Source organism: Branchiostoma belcheri, unplaced genomic scaffold (genome assembly GCF_001625305.1).
Source record: "Branchiostoma belcheri isolate BF01 breed outbred unplaced genomic scaffold, Haploidv18h27 scaffold1, whole genome shotgun sequence".
NCBI classification, from domain to species: domain Eukaryota; kingdom Metazoa; phylum Chordata; class Leptocardii; order Amphioxiformes; family Branchiostomatidae; genus Branchiostoma; species Branchiostoma belcheri.
Window position 1 is genome coordinate 9938330 of NW_017802379.1, and position 12333 is coordinate 9950662.

At 42.3% G+C, this 12333-nt stretch overlaps 2 protein-coding genes across 4 annotated transcripts in view; one reads left to right on the forward strand and one right to left on the reverse strand.

The window, feature by feature from the left end:
* Positions 1-1537: 1537 nt before the first annotated feature.
* On the reverse strand, positions 1538-7388 carry LOC109481993 (alpha-N-acetylgalactosaminide alpha-2,6-sialyltransferase 3-like). 3 transcript variants are annotated; one of them, XM_019784736.1, is made up of 5 exons: positions 6980-7036; positions 6095-6316; positions 4724-5133; positions 3051-3161; positions 1538-2188 (listed from the first exon to the last, which is right to left on the reverse strand). In XM_019784736.1, the coding sequence occupies exons 1-5, from the start codon at positions 7019-7021 to the stop codon at positions 1981-1983; spliced, it is 993 nt and encodes a 330-aa protein (XP_019640295.1). In that variant the 5' UTR covers positions 7022-7036; the 3' UTR covers positions 1538-1980. The 3 variants fall into 3 exon arrangements, with proteins under 3 accessions (XP_019640295.1, XP_019640378.1, XP_019640215.1); XM_019784819.1 differs by lacking the exon at positions 6980-7036 and adding an exon at positions 7314-7388 and having other exon boundaries at positions 1539-2188; XM_019784656.1 differs by lacking the exon at positions 6980-7036 and adding an exon at positions 7219-7316 and having other exon boundaries at positions 1540-2188.
* A 1441-nt stretch (positions 7389-8829) lies between these two features.
* Positions 8830-12333, forward strand: part of LOC109472308 (alpha-N-acetylgalactosaminide alpha-2,6-sialyltransferase 5-like) — a 5255-nt gene continuing 1751 nt past the window's right edge. The window contains exons 1-4 of the mRNA XM_019772032.1: positions 8830-8968; positions 9716-9994; positions 10458-10867; positions 11724-11828. Coding sequence (XP_019627591.1) covers positions 8933-8968; positions 9716-9994; positions 10458-10867; positions 11724-11828 — 830 coding nt within the window. The 5' untranslated portion in view covers positions 8830-8932. The remainder of the gene's footprint in view (positions 8969-9715; positions 9995-10457; positions 10868-11723; positions 11829-12333) is intronic.

A 12333-nucleotide genomic window follows, 5' to 3' on the forward strand; every position in this document is an offset into this window, starting at 1 on the left:
GTGGATTTGTGTGTGTGTGTGTGTGTGCGTGTATGAGTTTGTATGTATGTGTTTGCGTGTGTGTACAAGTGTGTGTGTTTAGATGTGTGCGTGTGTGCGCGCGCGCGCACACGTGTGTATGTGTGTGCCTGTGTGAATATGTGTGTGTATGCGTGTGTGTGTGAAGGCAAATGTGCGAGTGTGTGTGTGTATTGTGCACCACGATTTTATATAATTCACATTTTAATCCATTTTTCTAAGTCTTCCAGGCCCTTCCCTATAAAACCTAATAATAAGTGGTCAGTAAAGTTCATTAAGGTCCGAGCACACAAAGATTTGATACACCAGACGTGACATTTTTATTTCTGTTCTTTTTCTTGATGGATGAACTGGTAATTAGAGCCCTGCAGTTCCCTTCAAAAACAGCTTTGCCTTGTCAGAATGATTCAAAGGTTACATGTAAAGTCTTTGTCACACATTCAGAACCTTCCACCGACCACCAACCAATGTTGGCTGAAGATCGGGAGCATTCTGGCCAGAGAAGGGCCACGCCTACCTTTCTATACGAATCAAATCTAATTAGAGTTAAATTTGACCCCCCCCCCAAGTACGCCCCGATCACTGCTGACCTAAAAATAAACATGGCATACAAGTTCCCGAAAAAAGTTTCATCAGGTTGGTACAGTACAGGATACAGGAGTTTTCTTTTACACAAGCAAGATTTCTCACCTAAGTGCTGACGTGCTGACATATAGCGGTGAGAAGCAGAACTCCAGTCAGACGCTCCGAGGAAGGTATCTGATCAAGTATAATGTCCTTGGTCTGATAGACACCGAAACCTCAGCACTTAAATGCTGAGGTCACATTTCCAAAGCGGCGCCCGGCCGGGCTGTTTCGATTAAAGAAAAATTAATAATTTATATCAATAATATACGCAAATATTCCCATTGTTAATTTTTGTAGCTTTTTTTGGGATTTGTTCCATATTAAAGACTGCCCGGCCGGGTCCCGGTTTGGAAATGTCGACCTCAGCATTAGGTGAGAAAATTTGGCTGTGTAAAAGAAAACTCCTGCATCCTCTGGCGGACAATTGTGCTTCCAGCTTTTGAACACACACCCGGTGCGAGCCCGTAGCCAGGGGGGATTCGGAGGAACCCCCCCACAAGGCTCAAAGGTCCACATTTTGGTCCACTTTTTATCTAAAGGTCCAAGATTTCTCTTTAGATGGACTGATTCGTATCATCAGCGGGCCTGGAATCATATAAAAACTGCTCACTTTGTCATTGAATAAAAAGTTATGTCTGATTTTTTTTTTCTCTGAAATCCTCTCAAAAACGCAGGAAAAGGCATTTCAGAAGGTTCATTTTTCAAAATTTTCCGGGGGAGCATGCCCCCAGACCCCCCTAGGAACCTCGCGCCTTCGGCAGTCGCCTCACGGCTACGGCGCTCACTGGTTCCTCAAGCAGTGGAACCCGACCCCCACCCCACACACACACATTCAAAATCCTGGCTACGGGCATGCCGGCATGCCACCTTTACTTCCAGAAGATATTCATTTGCCTTCTTTGAAAAGAAATGACCATAAAAAGGACTTTCTGCATTTTGCATCGCCCTAAATGTTAAACAAGAATTCGGAGATCTCATACCTCCATGAAATATGTAGAGTTTATGTAAAATTGTTATTATAATGTTCAATAATTGGTACTATTATGATAAATATCAACTGTTTTCTCCGTCTCTGTCACAGGAGCAGAGAGGAGATTGTGGCCGAGCTGGTACTGTGGACTCCCAAGCATGGGAGGAGGAAGGCTGGCAGACCGACTGCAACCTACATAGACTGCCTAAGGAGAGACACTGGCCTGGAGGTGGACTACTTGGGTCAAGTGATGGAAGATAGGGAGTGTTGGTCAGCCATTTTGTCTCGAGGTCAGGGACACCAGGACTCGACATAAGTAAGTCAAGTTCTCCGTCTTTCTTAGTTCCATGATCATATGAGTCAAGTCATTCTTCAGGTGTCCATGTGGGGAAGTGAAATGTGATGTTGTGGTATTTTGACCATCTTCCGAAGACTTTTTTCTCTGCGAAGAAGCGATGGGCACCTGTCTTCATATTCTCCATCCTGTTGTACTCGTCGCATTCTTTCCGCCGGCCTTGGAAGTCCAAGAAATGATGAAAATAATGGTACGCCGCCGGGTAAGCATTCGGGTCCCTGTAAGCACCAACAACATCTGATTAATGAAAACAAACAAACAAACAAAGAAACAAACAAACAAAAACAAACAAAATATTTCGAAAAAGAAACTCTTCAGAATTACTGAAAAGACACCAAAGTAGTCGTAAGAAAATTCAAACTCTACTACTGGATCAGTTACGGATTTTTATTTATTTCCGGACGTTTCGAGTGACATCCATCACTCTTCTTCAGCGTCACAAATGAACAGAGAACCGATTCACTCTTATATACAAGTAACTAGAAAAAACGGTTAAACAACAAGGTCTGTAAGAAGCTTTATCATGTAAAAGAATGGATGATAGATGTCACTCGAAACGTCCGGAAATTAATAAAAAAATCCGTAACTGATCCGGTAGTAGAGTTTGAATTTTCTTACGAGTATCGTTTACCTGGATGTCTAACCTTCATCAACGTGACACCAAAGTAGGTTTGACTAGATATCGATGACCAGGTTTTTATGTAGCGGTGGTCACTAGTACAGGTTTGCCTGAAGGGGTGGACACTGGACAGTTTTGACTGTAGGAGCGGTCACTAGACTAAGTACAGGTTTGCCTGTAAGGCCACACCGGCTTAATTTCATGGATGACATCCTCTGAAGACCCCCAAACTAGTGCGCGCGGGCGAATAAAAAAAAACGGAGAAAAATAAAAATGCTACCATACCACAGGAATACAAAGCTGGTATTGTGAATTTGCGACGTGATTTTTTTAGGACAGGCGAAAATCAACGCGCGCGCGGATGTCATCCATAAAATTAAGTCGGTGTGGCCTAATGCATGCATGAAAGTACGAGTAATCAAAATACCACCAAAGACAAGTAGAAAACCACTTTTATATACCTGCAGTTGTCTCCGTTGCTCATGCCGTACACTTTGATCTGGTCACACATCTCTGTAGCCAGAACCATCGTGAACCAGCCTGTACTGAGATAGATGTCTGATTCCGGTCGTCTTTAAAACAAAGAATGTTTTTGTAAATATCATGACTATGTAATATGTCAATGCATGTATATCTTATTTATTTACAGTAGAAGCCAATTAATTGCACACTTCTGTCAATTGCACCAAGTCCCGAAATCCCAAAAATACGTAAAACAGCGCCCAGGTTAAATTGGGACAAACTGGAGCACTTTGGATACAGAGTTCTAACCGTTTGCAGCTTTTACTTAGGCTACAGCAAGTAATTATACATGGATGACGTCAGCGCGCGCTTTAATTTTCGGCTGATTTTGGAAGAAAAAAAAAACAAGAAATTTTGTTGCCTTCTGACAGTGGTCACCATGCCGAAAATGGGCAAACATGTCTGCTGCCATGCCGGAAGGTGGATGGCAGATAACTATGAAGAGAGTAGACAAGAAAAGGCTCTGATTTAATGTTTTGTTTCTTACTTTGATGCATCGATATGTGATGCTGGCTGTGTATATGTGATGTTCCCACTGAATCAAAACCATTTGTACCATGATTGAGTCAAAATTTTAAAATGTAGGAACTTTGTTTTTTTCGGCCCGTCTTGTTTTTTTTTCGCCCGCTCGCATTAGATTTGGAGTCTGAGGAGGATGTCATCCATAAAATTTACTTGCTGTGGCCTTACGTAGCTGAGACTTGTACAAAAAACTTCCCTCCACTGCACTAACGGGAGTCGTCACACATCGGTGAAAATCGAAAAATCTAAAGATTTTCCCCTCGAATCTCAAGTTGTTGTTTTTTTAATCTAAAGATTCTCTGAAACAATCTCTATATTTTCCACGAACAATCTCGAGCTCAATATTGCACCATATAAATACAGATTATCAACTATACAAATCCCCCATTCAGAAGAGGAAATTAAGAGCATTTAAGTAATGAAAGACACCCAATGCAATTTCAGGGCGACAAAACTGAATTGTCAATTTTCTGGTCATTCTTTTAATGTAGAAAATTAAATCAACCCTATCCCATAGCATACTGATATACGTGAGGCAAAAGGTAATGTCGCTGACATTTAAGTAAGGCCACACCAAGCAAATTTTATGGATGACGTCCGCGCGCGCATTGATTTTGGCCTGTTCCTAGAAAAAAAACACACAGGAAATTCCGCTTCCTGTAACTATGACCAAATAGTCACGACAGTGCCGCAAATAGGTTTGTACGGACCAAAGCTTATGAGCATCAAGCAAGACTTCCATTAGGAATTCAGTTTGGTACATGCTGCCACATTTGAAGAAACTTGCTGACCGCTCCATCTATCTCCCCAAAGCACAGGACGACAAGTGCTGTTCCACCTGATTTATTGCTGTTTTGATGATGAATAAAAGACTTCTTGCTTGTTACACTGTGTCCCCTCATTCAATTTGTGTCCTAACATTTGTCGTCTCTTAGTATATTTCTAATCTAAACATCTTGTTTTTAGGGCGATTCTTGTTTTTTTTTTCGCCCTCTCGCATTAGATTTAGGGTCTTCAAAGGACGTCATCCATAAAATTTACTTGTTGTGGCCTAATCAAGAAATACATGTACATGTATATGGTTCCTCACCTTGGCAAACCTGTCTCGTTATCAAAGAGTTGATGAGAATATCTCATTCTCTCTGGTGTCAGCATGTAAAACTCAACGTCAGTGGAAGCCTTAGCTAGACTGAGCAAATAATTGTATGTCTTCCCCTTTCCGTCTGTCCTCATGGTACGGTCTGGACCCCATACAAACACGTTTGACAGGTTTTCTGTGGAAATGATGTGTGTGATTTGTCTCCAGGCTTCCTCAAAGTTTTTGTGCGTGGCTACGCGGACTGTGGTCCTGGTTCCGACGTGCTTCTCGAACCCGTCAACAGGAGCGTGGTTCATACGGATCACACACTCGGCCTGGTCAATTTCCTCTCCGGCCATGTAGTTCAGGACATGACCAGAGGTGGACACCAAGGCACAGACACTACAGTGCCGCTTGAAGGGCTAGAAAACAGAACATTTTCACAATGATTAATCGTTCCTCAAACGCAAAATATTGAAACTGGCCTAATTTTTTAAACAAATTTTCTGATCTTCTTTTGGATAACCCATGTCACTTACGTCATGTGATGAGCGCTAGCGTTCATGGTGAGACATGCATTTACTGAACTATTATTTAAAGGGCAACTCATCAAGACATATCCACGATTCACATATCAAGACAACCCCTTTATACAAAAAAAACACGCGCGCGCACACACGCACATGCAGACTATTACACCACACTTCCAATTCTGGAATACATTCAAATCAGTGCCGCCCAAAGCAATACTTCTGTTCGGAGTAACAAAGCCGTGAGCTCACTTTAACCAAATGATTTAAAACAAGAAAGCTTTTTAAAAAAGCTGGCCGGAAGCCGAAATGGGAATAGCTGGTTAGGTGGCATGTGTGTGCACTATTTATATTAATGACTCAAATAATTGGTCAGCTTGCTGACTTGAATTGTAGCAATACTAGCTTGCCAAGACATGCTTGACGAAGCAACGAAGTGCAAAAATACAAAAGAGTACAAATTTAACTTGTTGACATTCCTGAGTAAGAGCAATTCGTTTTGAATGTTAAAAGCAAAGCAACGGATGTTAAAAGGAATTTTTTTGCAGGATCAAATGTCTGCAAATTTTTGCACGTGGGGTCGTGTGCGCGACTCGGAACCAAGAGGTTCCGGGTTCGAGTCCTGACATGCCATCGATCTTGTGCCCTTGGGAAAGGCACTTTACACGACTTTCCCCACTAGACTCAAGTGAAAACGAGTATTGTTTCTATGCCAGTATTCGTTTCTATGTGCGGGACACAACACCAGCAACAGCTGCCACTGTCCCGCGTGTATTGAATTGTTGCAATTTCAATAAAATAAATAAATAAATAAATAAATGAAAATAAAAAAGATAAGTATGGCCAGACTTACGGCTTTATCTTTCAGCACGTTGACGTATCCACTGAGAGGGTCTGTGTTATTGAATGGCTCCAGTGGTTTAGCGGGATCGGCGATGATGTTATACATAGTAGCGTAACTCGGCGGCCGGGGTCTGCGTTCTCCGAGATACGTGGTGGGAAAGTACGTGGGGAAGTACACAAAGTTGCAGATCGTGAATCCCACGACTAGTCCAATCAGGAAGGGTGTTCTGTTCTATATAGGAAAGTCAACATTGGATGTGAGCTGTAATAGGTACACAGGAATAGTAGAAAAGAAAGAAAACTATTCTCTTAGAGTTAACCTTTTGAAAAAAACTGCAACTGTGTGCCACAGCCTCCGGGACAGTAAACAAGAATCCATATGTTGTCTGTTCAGTAACGTCAATCAATCCCCAAAGCATATATGGCCCTTTCAAATGTCGACATCACTTCATATTTCTTGATATTTTTACATAAAGACTATATTTGTTTTCGTTACATTTAGACCCCTGGTAATGGTAGAATACTTCAGGATGGTGGATATATCTTCAGCACTTTGTCCCTCTCATGTCAGAGAAGAAATATTTCTGTTTCACCATTTTCTTACTACAGTCAAATCTAGTTAGAATGGCCTATCCAAGGAAAATTATTACTGTAAATAGGTGGTCACTATAGACAGGATCTCTAATGCTTAATCTATGTATACATATATAGATAGAATAATTAGCTGTGTGACACAGCCTCCGGGACAATTGAGAGACTACGTAGCTTAAACTTCATACCCACATCGTGTACACTACCTGGTACGTACCTTGTGATTGAAGTTGACCAAAGAACAAAGATCCACGTAAAGACTACACATAATAATAAATTCAAACTCTACTACTGGATAAATCACGGAGATAGCTTTCGGACGTTTCGAGTGACATCCATGCACCATTCTTTATCAGCGTCACTAATGAACTGGTAGAACTAGTCAACACATATAACTCACCATATATTTTTCCTCTGGGAGTTGTCCTATGAAGACAACTACGGTCGAATAATTAGCTGTGTGACACAGCCTCCGGGACAATTGAGAGGGAGAGACATAGCCTAAACTTCATACCCACATCGTGCACACTACCTGGTACGTACCTTGTGATTGAACTTGACCAAAGAACGAAGATCCACGTAAAGAATACTCATAATAGTAAATTCAAACTCTACTACTGGATAAATCACGGAGATACCTTTCGGACGTTTCGAGTGACACCCATGCACCACTGTTCATCAGCGTCACTAATGAACCGGTAGAACTAGTCAACACATGTAACCGGGTTTGTCTACTTACCGGAATATATCGAAATACTAGTACGCCGGAATACACCAAAATTCACAGAAATTGGAAATCTATCGGAATACACCCTGCTTTCGTGATCACAGGTTGCTATATTTTGTCATAAGATATCGTATACTGTACATGGTCCTGGTACAAGAAATTACTGGGCGATCCTGGCCCGTCGTGTCCTCAGTAAAAATACACAAAATCAGCAGACGAGTTAATCATGTACAGTACTGTAGCCTCTACCAGGCTTCGGGAGGCGGCTAGAAAGAGTAGAAATCGCGGCCAAATAGAGAGATAGCATGCCAATGGAGTTTGGTCGGCTGGAGAGAACAGTTTGCCGCTCCCTTGCCGACCAAACTCCCTTGGCATGTTATCCCTCTATTTGGCCGATTTCTACTCTATCCAGCCGCCTCCCGAAGCCTGGTAGAGGCTAGAAGTACAGCCAGTAGCTGTAGTAATTTCTAGCGATTTCTTGTTCGGAGGGTCATAACTTTATTTCATGCCAAAATATAGCAACTTGTGATGTTAACAAACGTTTCAAAGAATTCTTATTTCAGTAAATATAACCTCTATCTTTCTGTCTTTTGTTACGTGCACTGTAACCCCGCCAAACAAACACTGTAATCCGGAATCAACAAACATGGCGACCGGATATCACTCGGTAATTTCTGGTGATTCCTGTTCCTTGAGCGATGTGTATGTTATCTCATGTCAAAATACAGCAACCCGGGATGTTAACGTATCAAGTTGTGTGTGTTCCGGTAGACGCCACCCTCTTTATTATGTATTCCTGTGTATTCTGGTGTATTCTGGTGTATTCCGGTAAATAGGCGGACCGCATAAAACCTACCCTGCAAGAACCTAAGATACAGTAGCAGTTATATATAAGACATAGGAACTACATGTACGATGACTATGCCAGTCCTTGTTTATGTTCAACCGGTTTTTTCAGTTGCTCATTACACGTGTTGACTAGTTCTGCTAATTCATTAGTGACGATGAAGAAGATCGAAAGTGGTAGAGGACAAATTAAAAGAGACTAGGTGTTTTTTTTATAAACCAATCTACAGTCCTGTACCATGTAGAACAATAGTCGCATTGTAACCTGTAACTATCCTCTATCAGGCTTCGGGAGGCGGCTGGAAAGAGTAGAAATCGGCCAAATAGAGAGATAACATGCCGAGGGAGTTGGTCCGCTAGAGAGTACATTTTTGAGAGGCAAACTGTTCTCTCCAGCAGATCAACTCCCTAGGCATGTTATCTCTCTATTTGGCCGAGTTCTACTCTTTCCAGCCGCCTCCCGAAGCCTGGTAGAGGCTAAGCTGTAACTCGTTCAACGGGTTACGTATTTGGGGCAGAAATCTGGCATGAGAGCGGCTACGGGCGATGGCAGATGCTTCGTAAACAGGGCATGGCTGAAGGCTTTGTGTTCCAGTTTTTTTTTTTCGTGTCAAAATCAGCAGCATCATTTTGCAGCGATCTACCAACGAACTTCAGTTCAGTTTTCACCTACCAAACGCCAAAATGGATGTGTGTTCTTTCGTTCAGTTCAATCACAAGGTACGTAACAGTTAGTGTACACGATGTGGTTATCAAGATTTGAATAGTCTCTAAAATACAATCATTTAAGTATAGCTAGAACTAAGCTAAAACTCTGTGTTTCATCTGCCATCTTCGGATTTTATATGAGTAATATTATCACCTAACTTGTAAACAGTTTAGTCGCCACCCACTGTAGCTATCGTGGCCACATTTGTTTTGGTGGTCATTTAGATAATTTCCCATTGACTCAAGAATTAGGAACCCCGTCTATAGTGACTACCTGTCTACAATAGCGATTTTATTTCATTCTAGCTAGGTTTGACTGTAGTAAGAAAATGTTGAAACAGAACGCAGTTTGTTGAATCGTTTTGCACTAAAAGGCACGACTGGTGACAAGCAAATTGCTTCTTCTCTGATATAAATGGTTTGCTGTTAACCTGGGCTAAAAAAACTGATATGTATCTACCATCCTGATGTGAAGTGATGTCGATATGAAATGGCAATTTATGATATGTGGATACTGAACAGATATGGTGGGTGCTACGAAACGCCGCCATTTGTGGCAAAACTATTCCATTCATTACCTTCTTTGTTTACTGTCCGGGAGGCTGTATCACACAGCTAATTATTCCGCTGTAACTTTCCTCCGAGAGGAAAAAGCAACAACATTGGTTTTCTCTATTTGTTCGGTGTTCTTCTACGATTTTCTGTGAACCAATCACAGCACACGTATGAGTAATGTTAACTTTAAAATTTCCTATGTAGGGCAGAACACCCTTCCTGATTGGACTACTCGTGGGATTCACGATCTGCAACTTTGTGTATTTTCCGACGTACTTTCCCACGTATCTGGGAGAACGCAAACCCCGGCCACCGAGTTACGCTAATATGAGTAAAAGACGTACACAACAACTAGAACTCTCGGCGACAAGCGTCCCAGGCACCGTCGCCGGTCCGACTATCCCCCCAGGTCCGGTCCATCCGACGCCGTTCAATATCACAGACCCTCTCAGTGGATACGTCAACGTTCTGAAAGATAAAGACGTAAGTCTCTGTGTGTGTGTGTGTGCGTGTGTGTGTTTGTGTGTGTGTGTGTGTGTATGTGTGTGTGTATTTGTGTGTGTGTGTGCGTGTGTATGTGTATGTATGTGTGCGTGTGTGTGTGTGTGTGTGTATGTGTGTGTGTTTGTGTGTGCATGAGTGTGTATGTGTGTGTGTGTGTGTGTGTGTGTGTGTGTGTGTGTGTGTGTGTGTGTGTGTGTGTGTGTGTGTGTTGTGTGTGTTGTGTGTGTGTGTGTGTTGTTGTGTGTGTGTGTGTGTGTGTTGTGTGTGTATGTGTGTATGTGTGTGTGTGTGTGTGTGTGTGTGTGTGTGTGTGTGTGTGTGTGTTGTGTGTGTGTTTGTGTGTGTGATGTGGGTTATCCACGAGAAGACCAGAAAGCTTCCTCTAAAAATCAATATTTTGTGTTTGAGAAAAGATCAATAATGAAAATATCTTGTTTTCTAGCCCTTCAAGCGGCACTGTAGTGTCTGTGCCTTGGTGTCCACCTCTGGTCATGTCCTGAACTACACGGCCGGAGAGGAAATTGACCAGGCCGAGTGTGTGATCCGTATGAACCACGCTCCCGTGAGCGGATTTGAGAAGCACGTCGGAACCAGGACCACAGTCCGCGTAGCCACGCACACCAACTTTGAGGAAGCCTGGAGAGAAATCACACACATCATTTCCACAGAAAACCGGTCAAGCCTGATTGTATGGGGTCCAGACCGTACCATGAGGACAGACGGAAAGGGGGAGACATACAATTATTTACTCAATCTAACTAAGGCTTCCACTGACGTGGAGTTTTACATGCTGACACCAGAGAGAATGACCTATTCTCACAAACTCTTTGATAACGAGACTGCTTTGCCAGGGTGAGTAACCATTTGTTTTTATTACTCAAATGCTCTTAATCACCTAAAAATGTTGGGTTTATATATTTGATAAACTGTATTATCATATAGCCTGGTAACGTTGACCAATCAGAAGGCTCCATTCCACATGGCTTATGACGCCGTAATGTCACAAATAGAGTCAAAACAAGTCATTATTCACCCCAATCCATAAATTAAACAATACATATAGAATACAACACGGGGTATTCCGTATCGCCCGAGGTATCGGCCCGACCGCGGGTCGGATCGCCCGACGGCCGCCCACCCAAGAAAAGACGCCTTTCAATGCAAGATGAGCCAAAAGTTGGTGCCACTAAACCCTAAAATGCAACGACATCAATTCCAACGTCCGGATTCTGTATTCGAATTTTCGAAAGGGGCACACGCGGGTAGGGCGAAACGCGTTCGAATCGTTTTATGGAAGTCATGTAAAGTACGGCCCGGTCCGGAACCCGTTATAGAACCCGTTATCGAACGCGGCCCGGGTATGATATAAAATAATTGACCACAGGTGACCCAAATAGAACACTACTCTGTTCCAAAAAATTTAAAAAAAAATAACTTGTTATGTTCCAATGACCTCGGGTGACTCCCATAAGAACACCTGTTCCCTGCCAATGACCCAAATAGAACACGACCCTGCTCCAGTGACCTCAGGTGACTCCATATGGAACAGATGTACTATTTAAGTTTATACATGTTATACAGGAATGTGTCACTCTTTAATAACTGTGTAAGGTTGTATAGGCTATATGATGATAACTGTATTAAATGGAGGTAATAAAGTAAAATATCAAATATTAAAGATATTTTTTTTGTGTTTGGGGTCTAAAAGTCGAAGAGAAATCTGGCTCAGCACAGGCTGGTTCACGATGGTCCTGGCTACAGAGATGTGTGACCGGATCAAAGTGTACGGCATGAGCAACGGAGACAACTGCAGGTAAAGTGATTTTTTACTTCAGCATGAAAGTTCATCTGAGTTGGTAAATTACATTATGAAAAACTTAAACTGTTTTCCAACTCAAAATTTGACTCACCAGAAATTTTCGACTGAATCACTCAGTCTTCCTCAGCTATCTGACCCAAATGTTGTGGACACGTGATTTTTCCCACGTGTGACGTCAGCAAAGGTTAAAGGTTGTCTGAAGTCGATATCGCCCCCCGTCCCGGTTGAGCGATGGTTGAAGTGCCCTGATGTATATGGCCTCTTTTATGCCTCTCTTGAAGTAATCCTGTTCGGTATCCAAGATTCTGACCCCCATGATTTTCTACTTGTCTTTGATGTTATTTGATTACTTGTTTTTATCACAATCGAACCTGTGCTAGTGACCACCACTACATACAGAGGTGCCAGAGTATACAGTGCAATTTTACGGATACAGTAAAATGGTATTAGTATACACTGCAATTTTACGGATACAGTGCAATCGTATTAGTATACAGTT

What these genes read in the sequence shown, in the direction of transcription:
- LOC109481993 (XM_019784656.1), bottom strand. Translation starts at nt 7,269, where the DNA reads ATGAGTATTCTTTACGTGGATCTTCGTTCTTTGGTCAAGTTCAATCAC. An exon ending in ACGTGCTGAAAGATAAAGCC is followed by an intron (nt 5,134 to 6,094) that starts GTAAGTCTGGCC and finishes TCTGTTTTCTAG; the next exon opens with CCCTTCAAGCGGCACTGTAG. An exon ending in AGCAACGGAGACAACTGCAG is followed by an intron (nt 2,189 to 3,050) that starts GTATATAAAAGT and finishes TGGTGCTTACAG; the next exon opens with GGACCCGAATGCTTACCCGG.